Genomic DNA, 21,124 nt, shown 5'->3' with positions numbered 1-21,124 from the left:
GTATCTCACCTGTCTCTCTCTCACCTGTCTCTCTCTCACCTGTCTGTTTCTCACCTGTCTGTATCTCACCTGTCTCTCCCTCACCTGTCTCTCTCTCACCTGTCTGTATCTCACCTGTCTCTCCCTCACCTGTCTCTCTCTCACCTGTCTGTATCTCACCTGTCTCTCCCTCACCTGTCTCTCTCTCACCTGTCTGTATCTCACCTGTCTCTCCCTCACCTGTCTCTCTCTCACCTGTCTGTATCTCACCTGTCTCTCCCTCACCTGTCTCTCTCTCACCTGTCTGTATCTCACCTGTCTCTCTCTCACCTGTCTCTCTCTCACCTGTCTCTCTCTCACCTGTCTGTTTCTCACCTGTCTGTATCTCACCTGTCTCTCTCTCACCTGTCTCTCTCTCACCTGTCTGTATCTCACCTGTCTCTCCCTCACCTGTCTCTCTCTCACCTGTCTGTATCTCACCTGTCTCTCCCTCACCTGTCTGTATCTCACCTGTCTCTCTCTCACATGTCTTTCTCACCTGTCTGTCTCTCACCTGCCTCTCTCTCACCTGTCTGTCTCTCTCCTGTCTCTCTCTCTCACCTGCCTGTCTCTCTCCTGTCTTTCTCTCACCTGTCTGTCTCTCTCCTGTCTCTCTCTCTCACCTGCCTGTCTCTCACCTGTCTTTCTCTCTCCTGTCTTTCTCTCACCTGTCTGTCTCTCACCTGTCCCTCTCTCACCTGTCTCCTTCTCTCCTGTCTTTCTCTCACCTGTCTCTCTGTCAAGTGTCTCTCCCTCACCTGTCTCTCTCTCACCTGTCTGTCTCTCACCTGTCTCTCTCTCACCTGTCTCTCTCTCACCTGTCTCTCTGTCAAGTGTCTCTCCCTCACCTGTCTCTCTCTCTCCTGTCTTTCTCTCACCTGTCTGTCTCTCACCTGTCCCTCTCTCACCTGTCTCCTTCTCTCCTGTCTTTCTCTCACCTGTCTCTCTGTCAAGTGTCTCTCTCTCACCTGTCTCTCTCCCACCTGTCTCTCTCTCACATGTCTCTCTCACCTGTCTGTCTCTCTCCTGTCTCTCTCTCACCTGTCTATCTCTCCCCTGTCTGTCTCTCACCTGTCTGTCTCTCACATGTCTGTCTCTCTCATTTCTCTCTCTCACCTGTCTCTCTGTCAACTGTCTCTCTCACCTGTCTCTCTCACCTGTCTGTCTCTCACCTGTCTGTCTCTCACCTGTCTGTATCTCACCTGTCTCTCCCTCACCTGTCTCTCTCTCACCTGTCTGTATCTCACCTGTCTCTCCCTCACCTGTCTCTCTCTCACCTGTCTGTATCTCACCTGTCTCTCTCTCACCTGTCTCTCTCTCACCTGTCTGTTTCTCACCTGTCTGTATCTCACCTGTCTCTCCCTCACCTGTCTCTCTCTCACCTGTCTGTATCTCACCTGTCTCTCCCTCACCTGTCTCTCTCTCACCTGTCTGTATCTCACCTGTCTCTCCCTCACCTGTCTCTCTCTCACCTGTCTGTATCTCACCTGTCTCTCCCTCACCTGTCTCTCTCTCACCTGTCTGTATCTCACCTGTCTCTCCCTCACCTGTCTCTCTCTCACCTGTCTGTATCTCACCTGTCTCTCTCTCACCTGTCTCTCTCTCACCTGTCTCTCTCTCACCTGTCTGTTTCTCACCTGTCTGTATCTCACCTGTCTCTCTCTCACCTGTCTCTCTCTCACCTGTCTGTATCTCACCTGTCTCTCCCTCACCTGTCTCTCTCTCACCTGTCTGTATCTCACCTGTCTCTCCCTCACCTGTCTGTATCTCACCTGTCTCTCCCTCACCTGTCTCTCTCTCACCTGTCTGTATCTCACCTGTCTCTCCCTCACCTGTCTCTCTCTCACCTGTCTGTATCTCACCTGTCTCTCCCTCACCTGTCTCTCTCTCACCTGTCTGTATCTCACCTGTCTCTCCCTCACCTGTCTCTCTCTCACCTGTCTGTATCTCACCTGTCTCTCCCTCACCTGTCTCTCTCTCACCTGTCTGTATCTCACCTGTCTCTCTCTCACCTGTCTCTCTCTCACCTGTCTGTCTCTCACCTGTCTGTATCTCACCTGTCTCTCCCTCACCTGTCTCTCTCTCACCTGTCTCTCCTCACCTGTCTCTCTCTCACCTGTCTCTCCTCACCTGTCTCTCCTCAACTGTTTCTCCTCACCTTTCTCTCCTCACCTGTCTCTCTCTCACCTGTCTGTCAGATCATCATGTCTCTGGAGGAGGACGCCTCAGGTCAGAAGATGCAGTTGGCCTATCGGCTGCAGCAGGTCGCCGCCCTGGTGGAGAACAAGGTCACTGACCTCTGATGACCTCTGACCCCTTGCTCAGGAAGAAAGGACGAAGAAGCTCAGAGACACAAACTCTGTTAACACTGTGTCTTCCTGTGTGTGTGTGTGTGTGTGTGTGTGTGTGTGTGTGTGTGTGTGTGTGTGTGTGTGTGTGTGTGTGTGTGTGTGTGTGTGTGTGTGTGTGTGTGTGTGTGTGTGTGTGTGTGTGTGTGTGTGTGTGTGTGTGTGTGTGTGTGTGTGTGTGTGTGTGTGTGTGTGTGTGTGTGTGTGTGTGTGTGTGTGTGTGTGTGTGTGTGTGTGTGTGTGAGAGAGTTGTTATAGTCACTCTAAGGAGATACAGTTTTTGCAGCAGCATTCGAACCAAACCTGAATTGACAATCCACCAATCAGAGAGCACCGCCTGCTGCCTTCACTGCGTTACCCAGAGTCCTCTGCTCTGTGGGGACTCACTAAGCACACTTTGTAGTTTTTATAATCGACCTGCTGATCTTTGACCTGCTGGGTGTTTTTTATACTACTGAAGCCAGCAATAACAGAACCAGAACCATCAACCTGATCCAGAACCATCTACCTGGTCCAGAACCCCCTCCAGTCTTCCTCTGCTCTCAGGTTTACTTGGTGTAGACTGTGACCACATGAAGCACTTCCTGTTCCCTGGTTTGGAAGTCAATGTATGTTTGCTAACAGGTGTAATGAACAGAAAACAAAGGATGTTAAGACGGTGTTTATAATTGAACCCTCTGCTTTCACCAGCTAGCGATGATGCTAACATGCTAAATCGCCTCAACAACATATTCTGCACTTTTTACTCTATTAACAAATCAGATCCAGCATCAGACAGAGACTCCATCTCACTGAAACTAAAAGACGGTAAAACAATCTTGAAACGTGGGGAGTGTTTTCGTGTGTGTGTGCGTGTGTGTGTGTGTGTGTGTGTGTGTGTGTGTGTGTGTGTGTGTGTGTGTGTGCGTTTGTGTGTGTGCGTGTGTGTGTGTGTGTATGTGTGTGTGTGTGTTAGCTAGTTACTAACTTATTACATGTACATACTGTAAGTCCTATTTATACCTATTTATCCCTGCTGTGCCTTCACTCTGCAGCTAGGTGGCACTGTCTGTCTCTCATTGTGTGTCCTGTTGCATCATGGGAAGATAAATTCATTGTATTGTTTTACTCATATTGTGAAAGTACAGCTAGCATAGCATTACGCTACAATAACAAACACAATCTAAACGCACCTGATTGAGCTCAGGAAAATCAACGTGAAATAAAAAACAAAAAACTGCTGACAGCTAGCTACTGGCGGCTAGTTACTGACGGTTAGCTACTGAGGGCTAGCTACTGAAGGTTAGCTACTGAGGGCTGGCTACTGAGGGCTGGCTATTGAGGGTTAGCTACTGACGACTAGCTACTGACGGCTAGCTACTGAGGGTTAGCTACTGACGACTAGCTACTGAAGGTTAGCTACTGAGGGCTGGCTACTGAGGGCTGGCTACTGAGGGTTAGCTACTGACGACTAGCTACTGACGGCTAGCTACTGAGGGTTAGCTACTGAGGGCTAGCTACTGAGGGCTAGCTACTGACGGCTAACTACTGACGGTTAGCTACTGACGGCTAGTTACTGACGGTTAGCCACTGACGGCCAGCCACTGACGGCCAGCTACTGACGGCCAGCTACTGACGGCCAGCTACTGACGGTTAGCCACTGACGGCCAGCTACTGACGGCCAGCTACTGACGGTTAGCTACTGACGACTAGCTACTGAAGGTTAGCTACTGAGGGCTGGCTACTGAGGGCTGGCTACTGAGGGTTAGCTACTGACGACTAGCTACTGACGGCTAGCTACTGAGGGTTAGCTACTGACGGCTAGCTACTGAGGGTTAGCTACTGAGGGCTAGCTACTGAGGGCTAGCTACTGACGGCTAACTACTGACGGTTAGCTACTGACGGCTAGTTACTGACGGTTAGCCACTGACGGCCAGCCACTGACGGCCAGCCACTGACGGCCAGCTACTGACGGCCAGCTACTGACGGTTAGCCACTGACGGCCAGCCACTGACGGCCAGCCACTGACGGCCAGCCACTGACGGCCAGCTACTGACGGCCAGCTACTGACGGTTAGCTACTGACGGCTAGCTACTGACGGTTAGCTACTGACGGCCAGCTACTGACGGCTAGTTACTGACAGTTAGCTACTGACGGTTAGCTACTGGCGGCTAGTTAGTGACAGTTAGCTACTGACGGCCAGCTACTGACAGCCAGCTACTGACAGCCAGCTACTGACGGCTAACTACTGACGGTTATCTACTGACGGCTAGTTACTGACGGTTAGCTAATGACGGCTAGTTACTGACGGTTAGCTACTGACGGCCAGATACTGACGGCTAGCTACTGACAGTTAGCTACTGACAGTTAGCTACTGACGGCTAGCAGCACAATACAACTAGCATCTCTTGAACAGGGTACTGTGGTACAGGGTACTTCCTGGACTCTGGTACAGTGAACTTCCTGGACTCTGTGGTACAGGGTACTTCCTGGACTCTGGTACAGTGAACATCCTGGACTCTGAGGTACAGGGTACTTCCTGGACTCTGTGGTACAGGGTACTTCCTGGACTCTGGTACAGTGAACATCCTAGACTCTGAGGTACAGGGTACTTCCTGGACTCTGTGGTATAGGGTACTCCCTGGACTCTCTGGTACAGGGTACTTCCTGGATGCTTTCGGTGTAATGGACTGACCACGCTCTAAGGCAATATGACAGCCTGTCTGCTGAAACAGACGAGGCATTTTCTGAATGATCTTCCTGCTTTTCTTCTTTTAATACCTCTGATATATTTCTGATGGTTATCGCTGTTTAATATCTCCTCTGTGTTCTGCCTTGCGTGTTTTTGGAGCCTGTGTTTGATCCGTAGTTGTAGTACTCCGCATGCGTGTGATGATGATGAAGAAGACGATGAGGATGATGGTGACCTCCTGATCTCTGTACAGTTTTTTTATCTGGACGTCAAGAAGCCTGTTTGTTACCGAGCGTTTTCTACAAGGGAATAAAGTGTATGTGTATGAGCACAGAGTGTGTATCAGCAGAGTGTGTATCAGCAGAGTGTGTTTCCGCAGTGTGTGTATCAGCAGAGTGTGTATCAGCACAGTGTGTATCAGCAGAGTGCTAACAGTCTGCTATCCGTGTGTAAATACCTGCAGATCTGAGTCTGAGACGGCAGGAGGCCGAACCGTTTGTAAAAATAAAGTTATAATTTAACAGTTTTCTGTGGTCATGTGATTTATATATTTATATATAACCTATATATAGTATATTTATTCTGAATAAATTGGAGAACATCTTTAAATTATTGTTTGTTATTGTTAAGATATTATACAATGTATAGATAAAAGTATTATAGGTGTTACGTGCTCCCCTCCTTGTTGTCTTTCCTTCTCCCTGCTGCCCAGGTGCACCTGGTCTGCCCCTGGCTCCGCCTCTGCCCAGGTGCACCTGGTCTGCCCCTGGCTCCGCCCCTACCCAGGTGTTCCAAATTCCACTCAGTTGTGGATATATAAAGAGAAGCTGGAGGAGAAGAATGTCTCGCCTCTCCTGACGCCGGAAGACCCTCTCCTTTAAAGACCCTCTCCTTTAAAGACCCTTTGTTATGTAGTGGGGTTTGAGATAAATTGTGTATGTTGTGGATGTGTTTATGTTTAGCCTGGAGGACCTGGTAGTCCAGTTTTCGCAGCTTTATTTTGTTCCCATGGGGTTTACGCTTGACTTTTGGTTTGGGGGGGGGGAGCTCTGGGTCCTACGGCCCCTGGTGTGGCTGGCTCGGGCTCCCTCCTTCCTTTTGTTCTTTTTGGCCAGTCCTCCAGACCTTTTTTCCTGTTTGGCCTTTTATAATAAAACGGCTCAATAATAATAAGTGCTGGTTACTAAGTGCTGGTTACTAAGTGCTGGTTACTAGGTACTGGTTACTAAGTGCTGGTTACTAAGTGCTGGTTACTAGGTACTGGTTACTAAGTGCTGGTTACTAAGTGCTGGTTACTAGGTACTGGTTACTAAGTGCTGGTTATTAAGTGCTGGTTACTAAGTGTTGGTTACTAAGTGCTGGTTACTAGGTACTGGTTACTAAGTGCTGGTTACTAAGTGTTGGTTACTAAGTGCTGGTTACTAAGTGCTGGTTACTAGGTACTGGCTACTAAGTGCTGGTTACTAGGTACTGGTTACTAAGTGCTGGTTACTAAGTGCTGGTTACTAGGTACTGGTTACTAGGTACTGGTTACTAAGTGCTGGTTACTAAGTACTGGTTACTAAGTGCTGGTTACTAAGTGATGGTTACTAGGTGCTGGTTACTAGGTACTGGTTACTAAGTGCTGGTTACTAAGTACTGGTTACTAAGTGCTGGTTACTAAGTGCTAATTACTAGGTACTGGTTACTAAGTGCTGGTTACTAAGTGATGGTTACTAGGTACTGGTTACTAAGTGCTGGTTACTAAGTGTATTCTGCATGTTGCGGTTCTCAGCGCGAGCCACTACAGCAGAGTAGAGGCTTTGGCCGTAACATATGGGGGCTCGTCCAAAGGCTGTCTGTGAAGGTATTATATGAAGGTAGTATAGTATATATGAAGGTAGTATAGTATATATGAAGGTCGTATATATGAAGGTAGTATAGTATATATGAAGGTAGTATAGTATATATGAAGGTAGTATAGTATATATGAAGTTATTAAATATGAAAGTATTATAAAGGTCTTTCAGTCCTGTCTCAAGCTCAGCATGGCCCTTCACTGCGCATGCGCAGAGCCCGGTGTCCGGTGACTGACAGCAGCTGCTGAGAGCTGCGAGGACACAGAGGAACCGGACCGTTACCCGGACTATAGACCCGGTACTGACCCAGTACCGTCCTGTCACTGACCCGGGACACACCTGGTACTGACCCGGTTCACTGACCCGGTAAACAGATCCGGGACACACAGTGTGACTGCAGGAGAGCCGCTGATCTGCAGCTGGAGCTAACGGAGCTAACAGGCTAACTTGACGTCATCCCATCAGCTGTTGTCTGACAGGCTACAGCTAACAGGCTAACAGGATTTACAGTAACGGGACCGGGTCCACCTGACTGAGAGAGAACCGAGAGAGAAGCAGAGAGACCCGAGAGAGAAGCACAGAGAACTGAGAGAACCGAGAGAGAAGCGAGAGAGAACCGAGAGAGAAGCAGAGAGAACCGAGAGAGAAGCGAGAGAAGCGAGAGAGAAGCGAGAGAACCGAGAGATAAGCGAGAGAAGCGAGAGAGAAGCGAGAGAGAAGCGAGAGAACCGAGAGAGAAGCTGAAGCTACACACTGTCAGAGACACGGAGCACCGGAGCAGCATGTTGATAGGTAGGTTCTTCATTATATAGACATCTACACATGTCTGTGGTCCTGCTGGACCCCAACAGCTCCTGAGCTAATAACATGTTACTTATACTGTATTAATATAAAGACACTTCAGGAACACATGACGATAACATGTTATACTGTATTAATATAAAGACACTTCAGGAACACATGCCGGTAACATGTTATACTGTATTAATATAAAGACACTTCAGGAACACATGCCGGTAACATGTTATACTGTATTAATATAAAGACACTTCAGGAACACATGACGATAACATGTTATACTGTATTAATATAAAGACACTTCAGGAACACATGACGATAACATGTTAAACTGTATTAATATAAAGACACTTCAGGAACACATGCCGGTAACATGTTATACTGTATTAATATAAAGACACTTCAGGAACACATGCCGGTAACATGTTAAACTGTATTAATATAAAGACACTTCAGGAACACATGACGATAACATGTTAAACTGTATTAATATAAAGACACTTCAGGAACACATGACGATAACATGTTATACTGTATTAATATAAAGACACTTCAGGAACACATGCCGGTAACATGTTAAACTGTATTAATATAAAGACACTTCAGGAACACATGACGATAACATGTTATACTGTATTAATATAAAGACACTTCAGGAACACATGACGATAACATGTTATACTGTATTAATATAAAGACACTTCAGGAACACATGCCGGTAACATGTTATACTGTATTAATATAAAGACACTTCAGGAACACATGCCGGTAACATGTTATACTGTATTAATATAAAGACACTTCAGGAACACATGCCGGTAACATGTTAAACTGTATTAATATAAAGACACTTCAGGAACACATGACGATAACATGTTATACTGTATTAATATAAAGACACTTCAGGAACACATGACGATAACATGTTAAACTGTATTAATATAAAGACACTTCAGGAACACATGACGATAACATGTTAAACTGTATTAATATAAAGACACTTCAGGAACACATGACGATAACATGTTATACTGTATTAATATAAAGACACTTCAGGAACACATGACGATAACATGTTAAACTGTATTAATATAAAGACACTTCAGGAACACATGACGATAACATGTTATACTGTATTAATATAAAGACACTTCAGGAACACATGACGATAACATGTTAAACTGTATTAATATAAAGACACTTCATGAACACATGACGATAACATGTTATAATGTATTAATATAAAGACACTTCAGGAACACATGACGATAACATGTTAAACTGTATTAATATAAAGACACTTCATGAACACATGACGATAACATGTTATAATGTATTAATATAAAGACACTTCAGGAACACATGACGATAACATGTTAAACTGTATTAATATAAAGACACTTCATGAACACATGACGATAACATGTTAAACTGTATTAATATAAAGACACTTCAGGAACACATGACGATAACATGTTATACTGTATTAATATAAAGACACTTCAGGAACACATGACGATAACATGTTATAATGTATTAATATAAAGACACTTCAGGAACACATGACGATAACATGTTAAACTGTATTAATATAAAGACACTTCATGAACACATGACGATAACATGTTATAATGTATTAATATAAAGACACTTCAGGAACACATGACGATAACATGTTAAACTGTATTAATATAAAGACACTTCAGGAACACATGACGGTAACATGTTATACTGTATTAATATAAAGACACTTCAGGAACACATGACGATAACATGTTATACTGTATTAATATAAAGACACTTCAGGAACACATGACGATAACATGTTAAACTGTATTAATATAAAGACACTTCAGGAACACATGACGGTAACATGTTATACTGTATTCATATAAAGACACTTCAGGAACACATGATGGTAACATGCTAGAGATGTTATTAATATAAAGACACTTCAGGAACACATGACGATAACATGCTAGAGATGTTATTAATATAAAGACACATGATGTACACTTTAATGACTCGTGTTTCTGCTCGTCTCTCAGCCGTTTCCGCAGGATCCGGACACACGGCGGCCAGCGGCAAGAAACACAGGAAGAGAGGGAAGAAGCACCGGAGAACACGAGCTGGGGAGCCCCGGTAACACACACACACACACACACACACACACACACACACACACACACACACACACACACACACACACACACACACACACACACACACACACACACACACACACACTAGCTCCTGTTTACATAGTTTGTTTAAGGAGTCAGAGTAAGGGAGTAAATCAGAAGCGGTGTGTCTCAGAGTCTCGTTAGAGGACATCACTCAGTCATCATGTTTTCTAATTAAATATGAGCAAGATGAGTGACCCTCTGATATCTGCTGCAGGAGGCTTAATGAAGTCTTCTCTGAGAACATGATTCTGTAGCAGATTATTATGGGGTGTCTCTTAGTTTGACGCAGTTGGTGAGATTTATATGAATATATCTTATGTCCACATTTTTAAAATAATTTCATCATGTTTGCTGGATTAGTCTTTGTTTAGATCAGGGGAGGTTCCCCCTGATTCCAGTCAGTATGCTAAGTTGGCCAATAGTTTCCCCCTGCTTCCAGTCTTTATGGTAAGCTAGGCTAACAGTTTACCTCTGCTTCCAGTCTTTATGGTAAGCTAGGCTAACAGTTTACCTCTGCTTCCAGTCTTTAAGCTAAGCTAGGCTAACAGTTTCCCTCTGCTTCCAGTCTTTATGCTAAGCTAAGCTAATAGTTTCCCCCTGCTTCCAGTCTTTAAGCTGTAATGCTAGGCTAACTGCTGACCTACTGACAGAAGCAGGTTTGGTGCTCAGCCGGGAGAGACTCAGCTCCACAAATAGCAGTGATTCACACACACACACACACACACACACACACACACACACACACACACACACACACACACACACACACACACACACACACACACACACACACACACACACACACACACAATCAGTCTATTTCCGTGCGGCTCAGTCATGTCATGGAGAGACAGTAAACAGATGAAAGTTTTCAGTTTCTGTGATTTATCATTGAGTCAAAATCTGTGATGAGACCACCCAGTCTCACGGTATTTCGTGTTTAATAGGGTTAAAAGCAATGTATTTCTATTGGTAGTATGTTTCGTGCCTGCAACACGTATTTTTCTCCGGTCGGGTCTTGGAAGACCGGAAGCTGTGTGGTTCATAAAAACATTTTCTGACTCAATGTCTAACCCAAAGCTTAACCCTATCCCTTTTATTTTAAATTGTATAATATCATAGTTTTTTTGCCGTCCGTGAGGAAAAGAGATGGAGCTCAGAGCCTCAGAATACTGACATCTGTATTCTTTAAATCTTTTTTTCCTTCTAATTTGTTATTATTTACACTGCTTTTAAAATCGTTCTGTGTGACACGAAAACAATTGAGAAATCGTGTTGGTGAACACGATTCAATAGATTCATTTTGTGACTATAACACGAAATGCCGTGAGAATGTGTTGGATGTGATCAGTGAACAGAAACAGACCACACACACTTTCGTCAGATCACTGTTAGCCTTCACTAGTGTTAGCACGGTGCTCACTGTTAGCCTTCGCTAGTGTTATCACGGTGCTCACTGTTAGCCTTCCCTAGTGTTAGCACGGTGCTCACTGTTAGCCTTCCCTAGTGTTAGCACGGTGCTCACTGTTAGCCTTCCCTAGTGTTAGCACGGTGCTCACTGTTAGCCTTCCCTAGTGTTAGCACGGTGCTCACTGTTAGCCTTCACTAGTGTTAGCACGGTGCTCACTGTTAGCCTTCCCTAGTGTTAGCACGGTGCTCACTGTTAGCCTTCCCCAGTGTTCGCATGGTGCTCACTGTTAGCCTTTACTAGTGTTAGCACGGTGCTCACTGTTAGCCTTTACTAGTGTTAGCATGGTGCTCACTGTTAGCCTTTACTAGTGTTAGCACGGTGCTCACTGTTAGCCTTTACTAGTGTTCGCACGGTGCTCACTGTTAGCCTTCCCTAGTGTTAGCACGGTGCTCACTGTTAGCCTTCCGTAGTGTTCGCATGGTGCTCACTGTTAGCCTTCACTAGTGTTAGCACGGTGCTCACTGTTAGCCTTCGCTAGTGTTAGCACGGTGCTCACTGTTAGCCTTCGCTAGTGTTAGCACGGTGCTCACTGTTAGCCTTCCCTAGTGTTAGCACGGTGCTCACTGTTAGCCTTCCCTAGTGTTAGCACGGTGCTCACTGTTAGCCTTCGCTAGTGTTAGCACGGTGCTCACTGTTAGCCTTCGCTAGTGTTAGCACGGTGCTCACTGTTAGCCTTCCCTAGTGTTTGCACGGTGCTCACTGTTAGCCTTCTGTAGTGTTCGCATGGTGCTCACTGTTAGCCTTCACTAGTGTTAGCACGGTGCTCACTGTTAGCCTTCACTAGTGTTAGCACGGTGCTCACTGTTAGCCTTCCGTAGTGTTCGCATGGTGCTCACTGTTAGCCTTTACTAGTGTTCGCACGGTGCTCACTGTTAGCCTTCCCTAGTGTTAGCACGGTGCTCACTGTTAGCCTTCGCTAGTGTTAGCACGGTGCTCACTGTTAGCCTTCGCTAGTGTTAGCACGGTGCTCACTGTTAGCCTTCCCTAGTGTTAGCACGGTGCTCACTGTTAGCCTTCCCTAGTGTTAGCACGGTGCTCACTGTTAGCCTTCGCTAGTGTTAGCACGGTGCTCACTGTTAGCCTTCGCTAGTGTTAGCACGGTGCTCACTGTTAGCCTTCCCTAGTGTTTGCACGGTGCTCACTGTTAGCCTTCCGTAGTGTTCGCATGGTGCTCACTGTTAGCCTTCACTAGTGTTAGCACGGTGCTCACTGTTAGCCTTCCCTAGTGTTTGCACGGTGCTCACTGTTAGCCTTCCCTAGTGTTTGCACGGTGCTCACTGTTAGCCTTCCCTAGTGTTAGCACGGTGCTCACTGTTAGCCTTCCCTAGTGTTTGCACGGTGCTCACTGTTAGCCTTCCCTAGTGTTAGCACGGTGCTCACTGTTAGCCTTCACTAGTGTTCGCACGGTGCTCACTGTTAGCCTTCACTAGTGTTAGCACGGTGCTCACTGTTAGCCTAACCTAGTGTTAGCACGGTGCTCACTGTTAGCCTTCACTAGTGTTAGCACGGTGCTCACTGTTAGCCTTCCCTAGTGTTCGCATGGTGCTCACTGTTAGCCTTCCCTAGTGTTAGCACGGTGCTCACTGTTAGCCTTCACTAGTGTTAGCACGGTGCTCACTGTTAGCCTTCCCTAGTGTTAGCACGGTGCTCACTGTTAGCCTTCCCTAGTGTTAGCACGGTGCTCACTGTTAGCCTTCCCTAGTGTTAGCACGGTGCTCACTGTTAGCCTTCCCTAGTGTTAGCACGGTGCTCACTGTTAGCCTTCCCTAGTGTTAGCACGGTGCTCACTGTTAGCCTTCCCTAGTGTTAGCACGGTGCTCACTGTTAGCCTTCCCTAGTGTTCGCATGGTGCTCACTGTTAGCCTTCCCTAGTGTTAGCACGGTGCTCACTGTTAGCCTTCCCTAGTGTTAGCACGGTGCTCACTGTTAGCCTTCCCTAGTGTTAGCACGGTGCTCACTGTTAGCCTTCCCTAGTGTTAGCACGGTGCTCACTGTTAGCCTTCCCTAGTGTTAGCACGGTGCTCACTGTTAGCCTTCCCTAGTGTTAGCACGGTGCTCACTGTTAGCCTTCCCTAGTGTTAGCACGGTGCTCACTGTTAGCCTTCACTAGTGTTAGCACGGTGCTCACTGTTAGCCTTCCCTAGTGTTAGCACGGTGCTCACTGTTAGCCTTCACTAGTGTTAGCACGGTGCTCACTGTTAGCCTTCCCTAGTGTTAGCACGGTGCTCACTGTTAGCCTTCACTAGTGTTAGCAAGGTGCTGACTGTTAGCCTTCACTAGTGTTCGCACGGTGCTCACTGTTAGCCTTCGCTGGTGTTAGAACGGTGTTGACTGATAGCCTTAGCTAGTGTTAGCAAGGTGCTGACTGTTAGCCTTCACTAGTGTTCGCACGGTGCTCACTGTTAGCCTTCCCTAGTGTTAGCACGGTGCTGACTGTTAGCCTTCCCTAGTGTTAGCACGGTGCTCACTGTTAGCCTTCACTAGTGTTCGCACGGTGCTCACTGTTAGCCTTCCCTAGTGTTAGCACGGTGCTGACTGTTAGCCTTCCCTAGTGTTAGCACGGTGCTGACTGTTAGCCTTCACTAGTGTTCGCACGGTGCTCACTGTTAGCCTTCGCTAGTGTTAGAACGGTGTTGACTGATAGCCTTAGCTAGTGTTAGCACGGTGCTCACTGTTAGCCATCCATCCATCTTCTCCCTTTTATCCGTGGTCGGGTCATGGACGTGGCAATTCCAGCACGAGAACCTCAAGTGTCCCTTTTCTTTAGAGATATAATCCCTCTACCTGGTCCCAGGTAGAGATATAATCCCTCCACCTGGTCCTAGGTAGAGATATAATCCCTCTACCTGGTCCCAGGTAGAGATATAATCCCTCCACCTGGTCCTAGGTAGAGATATACTGTAATCCCTCCACCTGGTCCTAGGTAGAGATATAATCCCTCCACCTGGTCCTAGGTAGAGATATACTGTAATCCCTCCACCTGGTCCTAGGTAGAGATATAATCCCTCCACCTGGTCCTAGGTAGAGATATACTGTAATCCCTCCACCTGGTCCTGGGTAGAGATATAATCCCTCTACCTGGTCCCAGGTAGAGATATAATCCCTCCACCTGGTCCTAGGTAGAGATATACTGTAATCCCTCCACCTGGTCCTAGGTAGAGATATACTGTAATCCCTCCACCTGGTCCTAGGTAGAGATATAATCCCTCCACCTGGTCCTAGGTAGAGATATAATCCCTCCACCTGGTCCTGGGTAGAGATATAATCCCTCCACCTGGTCCTAGGTAGAGATATAATCCCTCCACCTGGTCCTAGGTAGAGATATAATCCCTCCACCTGGTCCTGGGTAGAGATATAATCCCTCCACCTGGTCCTGGGTAGAGATATACTGTAATCCCTCCACCTGGTCCTAGGTAGAGATATAATCCCTCCACCTGGTCCTAGGTAGAGATATAATCCCTCCACCTGGTCCTGGGTAGAGATATAATCCCTCCACCTGGTCCTAGGTAGAGATATAATCCCTCCACCTGGTCCTAGGTAGAGATATAATCCCTCCACCTGGTCCTAGGTAGAGATATAATCCCTCCACCTGGTCCTGGGTAGAGATATAATCCCTCTACCTGGTCCTAGGTAGAGATATAATCCCTCCACCTGGTCCTAGGTAGAGATATACTGTAATCCCTCCACCTGGTCCTAGGTAGAGATATACTGTAATCCCTCCACCTGGTCCTAGGTAGAGATATAATCCCTCCACCTGGTCCTAGGTAGAGATATAATCCCTCCACCTGGTCCTGGGTAGAGATATAATCCCTCCACCTGGTCCTAGGTAGAGATATAATCCCTCCACCTGGTCCTGGGTAGAGATATAATCCCTCCACCTGGTCCTGGGTAGAGATATACTGTAATCCCTCCACCTGGTCCTAGGTAGAGATATAATCCCTCCACCTGGTCCTAGGTAGAGATATAATCCCTCCACCTGGTCCTGGGTAGAGATATAATCCCTCCACCTGGTCCTAGGTAGAGATATAATCCCTCCACCTGGTCCTAGGTAGAGATATAATCCCTCCACCTGGTCCTAGGTAGAGATATAATCCCTCCACCTGGTCCTAGGTAGAGATATAATCCCTCCACCTGGTCCTGGGTAGAGATATAATCCCTCCACCTGGTCCTGGGTAGAGATATAATCCCTCCACCTGGTCCTAGGTAGAGATATAATCCCTCCACCTGGTCCTGGGTAGAGATATAATCCCTCCACCTGGTCCTAGGTAGAGATATAATCCCTCCACCTGGTCCCAGGTAGAGATATGAACCCTCCACCTGGTCCTAGGTAGAGATATAATCCCTCCACTTGATCCTAGGTAGAGATATAATCCCTCCACTTGATCCTAGGTAGAGATATAATCCCTCCACTTGATCCTAGGTAGAGATGTAATCCCTCCACTTGATCCTAGGTAGAGATATAATCCCTCCACTTGATCCTAGGTAGAGATGTAATCCCTCCACTTGATCCTAGGTAGAGATATAATCCCTCCACTTGATCCTAGGTAGAGATGTAATCCCTCCACTTGATCCTAGGTAGAGATGTAATCCCTCCACTTGATCCTAGGTAGAGATGTAATCCCTCCACTTGATCCTAGGTAGAGATGTAATCCCTCCACTTGATCCTAGGTAGAGATATAATCCCTCCACTTGATCCTAGGTAGAGATATAATCCCTCCACTTGATCCTAGGTAGAGATATAATCCCTCCACTTGATCCTAGGTAGAGATGTAATCTGGGCCGTCGGGACGTGTTCTTTGGTGTCAGATTGGTGTGTAGGGGCCTTTAGCCTTGGTATTAAAAACTGATGTTTGTGTTTCAGGCCCGATGACCTCTGTGACCTTCAAAGTCTGCCCCCCCCCCCCTGAAGAGACACACTTGGCTCCCCTCCCTGAAGAGACACACCTGCCCCCCCCCCAGCCACCCCTACAGAACGGCACCCCCCCCCACACCTCAGACCCTCAGCCAATCCCTTCGGGCCGCACCTCGAAGCCCCGCCGACAGCCCCAGCCCCACAGTGCTAGTGAACCAGAATATTACCCAGAGTTACTTCCGGTCCCCTCACAGAACAGGTCCAGTCTTACCGCATATTATTACCCACAATGCCTTTGACCTGCCGTCTGCTACAGCCCCCCCGTCCCCTCAACTAAGCCCCTCCCCACCTGATCCCCCCTCCCCTCCGCTAAGCCCCTCCCCCCTCTTAATCGGCCCGTCTCCTGTGATGTCATCAGCCCCCACACAGATGACCACGCCCCATTTTGCCAGGAGCCCAATGCCTCCAGTATTGACTCCGTCCCCTCCCATGTTGACCCCGCCCCCTCCCGTGTTGACTCCTCCCCCTCCCGTGTTGACTCCGCCCCCTCCAGTGTTAGCCACGCCCCCTCCCGTACAGCTGCTGGGCTCTGATGATGAGGAGCAGGAGGATCCGTCAGACTACTGCAAAGGTGAGCCCCATAATAAATACCTGAGGAGGGTTAGGGTATAAGGAGTGTGTGTAGATCAATAACCCCCCCCTATAATAAATACCTGAGAGGGGTTAGGGTATAAGGAGTGTGTGTAGATCAATAACCCTCCCCTATAATAAATACCTGAGAGGGGTTAGGGTATAAGGAGTGTGTGTAGATCAATAACCCTCCCCTATAATAAATACCTGAGAGGGGTTAGGGTATAAGGAGTGTGTGTAGATCAATAACCCCCCCACCATAATAAATACATGAGAGGGGTTAGGGTATAAGGAGTGTGTGTAGATGAATAACCCCCCCCCCATAATAAATACATGAGGAGGGTTAGGGTATAAGGAGTGTGTGTAGATCAATAACCCTCCCCTATAATAAATACCTGAGAGGGGTTAGGGTATAAGGAGTGTTTGTAGATTAATACCCCCCCCCATAATAAATACCTGAGGGGGGTTAGGGTATAAAGAGTATGTGTAGATTAATAACCCCCCCACCCCCCCTGTGCTTAGGAGGGTACTACCCGGTGCAGATCGGAGATCTGTTCAACGGACGCTACCATGTGGTCCGGAAACTGGGCTGGGGACACTTCTCTACAGTGTGGCTGTGCTGGGATCTGCAGTACGACACACACCCACCCACCCACACCCACACCCCCACACCCACACCCCCACACCCACACCCACACACACACACACACACACACACACACACACACACACACACACACACACACACACTGACTCTGTCTGTGTGCAGGAGGAAGCGCTTCGTGGCGCTGAAGGTGGTGAAGAGCGCTCCACATTACACAGAGACAGCTGTGGATGAGATCAAGCTCCTCAGATGTGTGAGTGACACACACACACACACACACGCACACGCACACACACACACACACACACACACACACACACACACACACACACACACACACACACACACACACACACACACACACACACACGGTTTGAACAGGCAGAGCTCCTCATCATAGCTCTTTGATAACGTTTAATTTACTTCCTCTTCACAATAACGGCCCGTCCACACACAGGCATGAAAAACATCTTGAAAAATCTTGATGCTGGGCGTGTCTGAAGCTTGGCGATTTTTTGCGAGCAACGCGACCAACAACCAATCACATGAATCTCCCGCCCCCGACATACAAAGCAATAGCAATGTTAAAACGAAGTAAACTGGATATAAACTCTCCAAACAGGTGAACACCTACCAGTTTCACCCACTGTCTCTGCCACCTCCCTCCATGCCTGGTTCCTCCGGTTTGTATCCCGGTAAATAGTTCTGGTCGTAAAGAACCGGGTGATTTGCTACCGTAATATCTCGTTTGGAATATGAGGAAATGAACTGCGGTCTGGCTCTCCCAGCTTGCACGCGGTTTGATTGGCTGCGCTTGCACTGGCGGGATTTGCATAAACGAGATTTGATTGGCTGATGCCAGCTTCGAAAGCATTGGGAGCATCAAAAGTAGAACATTGCTCAACTTTTGATGCTCACGATGCTTGCTTAGCCATGCTCCGCTCCCCACAATGCAGTTCAGCGAAGATTAAAAATCTTCTACGTCACCCCATTCAAGTGAATGGGCGAAGCTTTGAAAGATTTTTTTCATGCCTGTGTGTGGACCGGCCGTAAGAGTCTGTGTTACAGCCGCACCCTTTCACAATAAGAGTCTGTGTTACAGCCGCACACTTTCACAATAAGAGTCTGTGTTACAGCCGCACCTTTTCACAATAAGAGTCTGTGTTACAGCCGCACCCTTTCACAATAAGAGTCTGTGTTACAGCCGACCCTTTCACAATAAGAGTCTATGTTACAGCCGCACCCTTTCACAATAAGAGTCTGTGTTACAGCCGACCCTTTCACAATAAGAGTCTATGTTACAGCCGCACACTTTCACAATAAGAGTCTGTGTTACAGCCGACCCTTTCACAATAAGAGTTTGTGTTAAAGCCGCACACTTTCACAATAAGAGTCTGTGTTACGGCCGCACTTTCACAATAAGAGTTTGTGTTAAAGCCGCACACTTTCACAATAAGAGTCTGTGTTACAGCCGCACTTTCACAATAAGAGTCTGGCAGCCCTTCATAATAAGAGTCTGTGTTACAGCCGCACCCTTTCACAATAAGAGTCTGTGTTACAGCCGACCCTTTCACAATAAGAGTCTGTGTTACAGCCGCACACTTTCACAATAAGAGTCTGTGTTACAGCCGCACTTTCACAATAAGAGTCTGGCAGCCCTTCATAATAAGAGTCTGTGTTACAGCCGCACCCTTTCACAATAAGAGTCTGGCAGCCCTTCATTATAACAGTCTGTGTAACAGGTGAGGGACAGCGACCCCTCCGACCCTTTCAGAGAGACGATCGTTCAGCTGATCGACGACTTCAAGATCTCCGGAGTCAATGGAGTCCGTATCCTACACCTGTCTGTCTGCCTGTCTGTCTCTCTGTCTCTCTACCTAAGTGTCTGTCTCTCTACCTGTCTGTCTGTCTGGTTGTCTGTCTCTCTGTGTCTCTACCTGAATGTCAGTCATCTGTTTTCCTCAGCTGACTCTCAGATGTGTGTATGGTTCTGGAGGTGTTGGGTCATCAGCTGTTGAAGTGGATCATTAAGTCAAACTACATGGGGATTCCTCTGGTGTGTGTGAAGAGCATCATCAGACAGGTAACACACACACACACACACACACACACACACACACACACACACACACACACACACACACACACACACACACACACACACACACACACACACACACACACACACACACACACACACACACTCACACTCACACTCACACTCACCACCGCACTCACACACTCACACTCTCCCCCAGGTGCTGCAGGGGCTGGACTACCTGCACAGGAAGTGTAAGATCATTCACACGGACATCAAGCCGGAGAACATCCTGCTGCAGGTGGACGAGCTGTATGTGAGACGCCTAGCTGCTGAAGCTACACACTGGCAGAGAGCCGGAGCCCCGCCCCCCTCAGGGTCCTCAGGTGATTGGTCAGGAGAGAGAGAGAGAGAGAGACAGGTTAGCTGCTGAAGCTACACACTGGCAGAGAGCCGGAGCCCCGCCCCCCTCAGGGTCCTCAGGTGATTGGTCAGGAGAGAGAGAGAGAGAGACAGGTTAGCTGCTGAAGCTACATGCTGGCAGAGAGCCTGAGCCCCCCCCCCCCCCCCCTCAGGCTCCTCAGGTGATTGGTCAGGAGCGAGAGAGAGAGAGACAGGTTAGCTGCTGAAGCTACACACTGGTAGAGAGCTGGAGCCCCGTCCCCTTCAGGGTCCTCAGGTGATTGGTCAGGAGAGAGAGAGACAGACAGGTTAACTGCTGAGGCTATACACTGTCAGAGAGCTGGAGCCCCGCCCCCCCTTCAGGGTCCTCAGGTGATTGGTCAGGAGAGAGAGAGACAGACATGTTAGTTGCTGAGGCTACACACTGGCAGAGAGCTGGAGCCCCGTCCCCTTCAGGGTCCTCAGGTGATTGGTCAGGAGAGAGAGAGACAGACATGTTAGTTGCTGAGGCTACACACTGGCAGAGAGCTGGAGCCCCGTCCCCTTCAGGGTCCTCAGATGATTGGTCAGGAGAGAGAGAGACAGACAGGTTAGCTGCTGAGGCTACACACTGGCAGAGAGCTGGAGCCCCGCCCCCCTTCAGGGTCCTCAGGTGATTGGTCAGGAGAGAGAGAGACAGACAGGTTAGCTGCTGAGGCTACACACTGTCAGAGAGCTGGAGCCCCGCCCCCTTCAGGGTCCTCAGGTGATTGGTCAGGAGAGAGAGAGACAGACATGTTAACTGCTGAGGCTACACACTGTCAGAGAGCTGGAGCCCCGCCCCCCCTTCAGGGTCCTCAGGTGATTGGTCAGGAGAGAGAGAGACAGACAGGTTAGCTGCTGAGGCTACACACTGTCAGAGAGCTGGAGCCCCGCCCCCCTTCAGGGTCCTCTGGTGATTGGTCAGGAGAGAGAGAGAGACAGACATGTTAGCTGCTGAGGCTACACACTGGCAGAGAGCTGGAGCCCCGCCCCCTTCAGGGTCCTCAGGTGATTGGTCAGGAGAGAGAGAGAGACAGACAGGTTAGCTGCTGAGGCTACACACTGTCAGAGAGCTGGAGCCCCGCCCCCCTTCAGGGTCCTCAGGTGATTGGTCAGGAGAGAGAGAGACAGACAGGTTAGCTGCTGAGGCTACACACTGTCAGAGAGCTGGAGCCCCGCCCCCTTCAGGGTCCTCAGGTGATTGGTCAGGAGAGAGAGAGACAGACAGGTTAGCTGCTGAGGCTACA

The 21,124-nt window shown here is 48.1% G+C and overlaps 2 protein-coding genes across 2 annotated transcripts in view; both read left to right on the top strand.

The window, feature by feature from the left end:
• plxnb3 (plexin B3) overlaps positions 1-5,563 on the top strand; it is a 35,168-nt gene extending 29,605 nt beyond the window's left edge. Inside the window, 1 exon segment of the mRNA XM_079676969.1 lies at positions 2,217-5,563. Coding sequence (XP_079533095.1) covers positions 2,217-2,321 — 105 coding nt within the window. The 3' untranslated portion in view covers positions 2,322-5,563.
• Positions 5,564-7,079: 1,516 nt separating this feature from the next.
• Positions 7,080-21,124, top strand: part of srpk3 (SRSF protein kinase 3) — a 27,232-nt gene continuing 13,187 nt past the window's right edge. The window contains 9 exon segments of the mRNA XM_079678683.1: positions 7,080-7,667; positions 9,722-9,815; positions 16,192-16,232; positions 16,235-16,813; positions 17,335-17,443; positions 17,582-17,669; positions 19,159-19,246; positions 19,393-19,499; positions 19,675-19,840. Of these exon segments, the coding sequence (XP_079534809.1) occupies positions 7,658-7,667; positions 9,722-9,815; positions 16,192-16,232; positions 16,235-16,813; positions 17,335-17,443; positions 17,582-17,669; positions 19,159-19,246; positions 19,393-19,499; positions 19,675-19,840 (1,282 nt within the window). The 5' untranslated portion in view covers positions 7,080-7,657.

This window comes from Notothenia rossii, assembly GCF_949606895.1.
Source record: "Notothenia rossii genome assembly, chromosome: 4".
Classification (NCBI taxonomy): domain Eukaryota; kingdom Metazoa; phylum Chordata; class Actinopteri; order Perciformes; family Nototheniidae; genus Notothenia; species Notothenia rossii.
The sequence above is the reverse complement of the archived record's forward strand: the minus strand, read 5'-3'. Positions and strand labels throughout refer to the sequence as shown.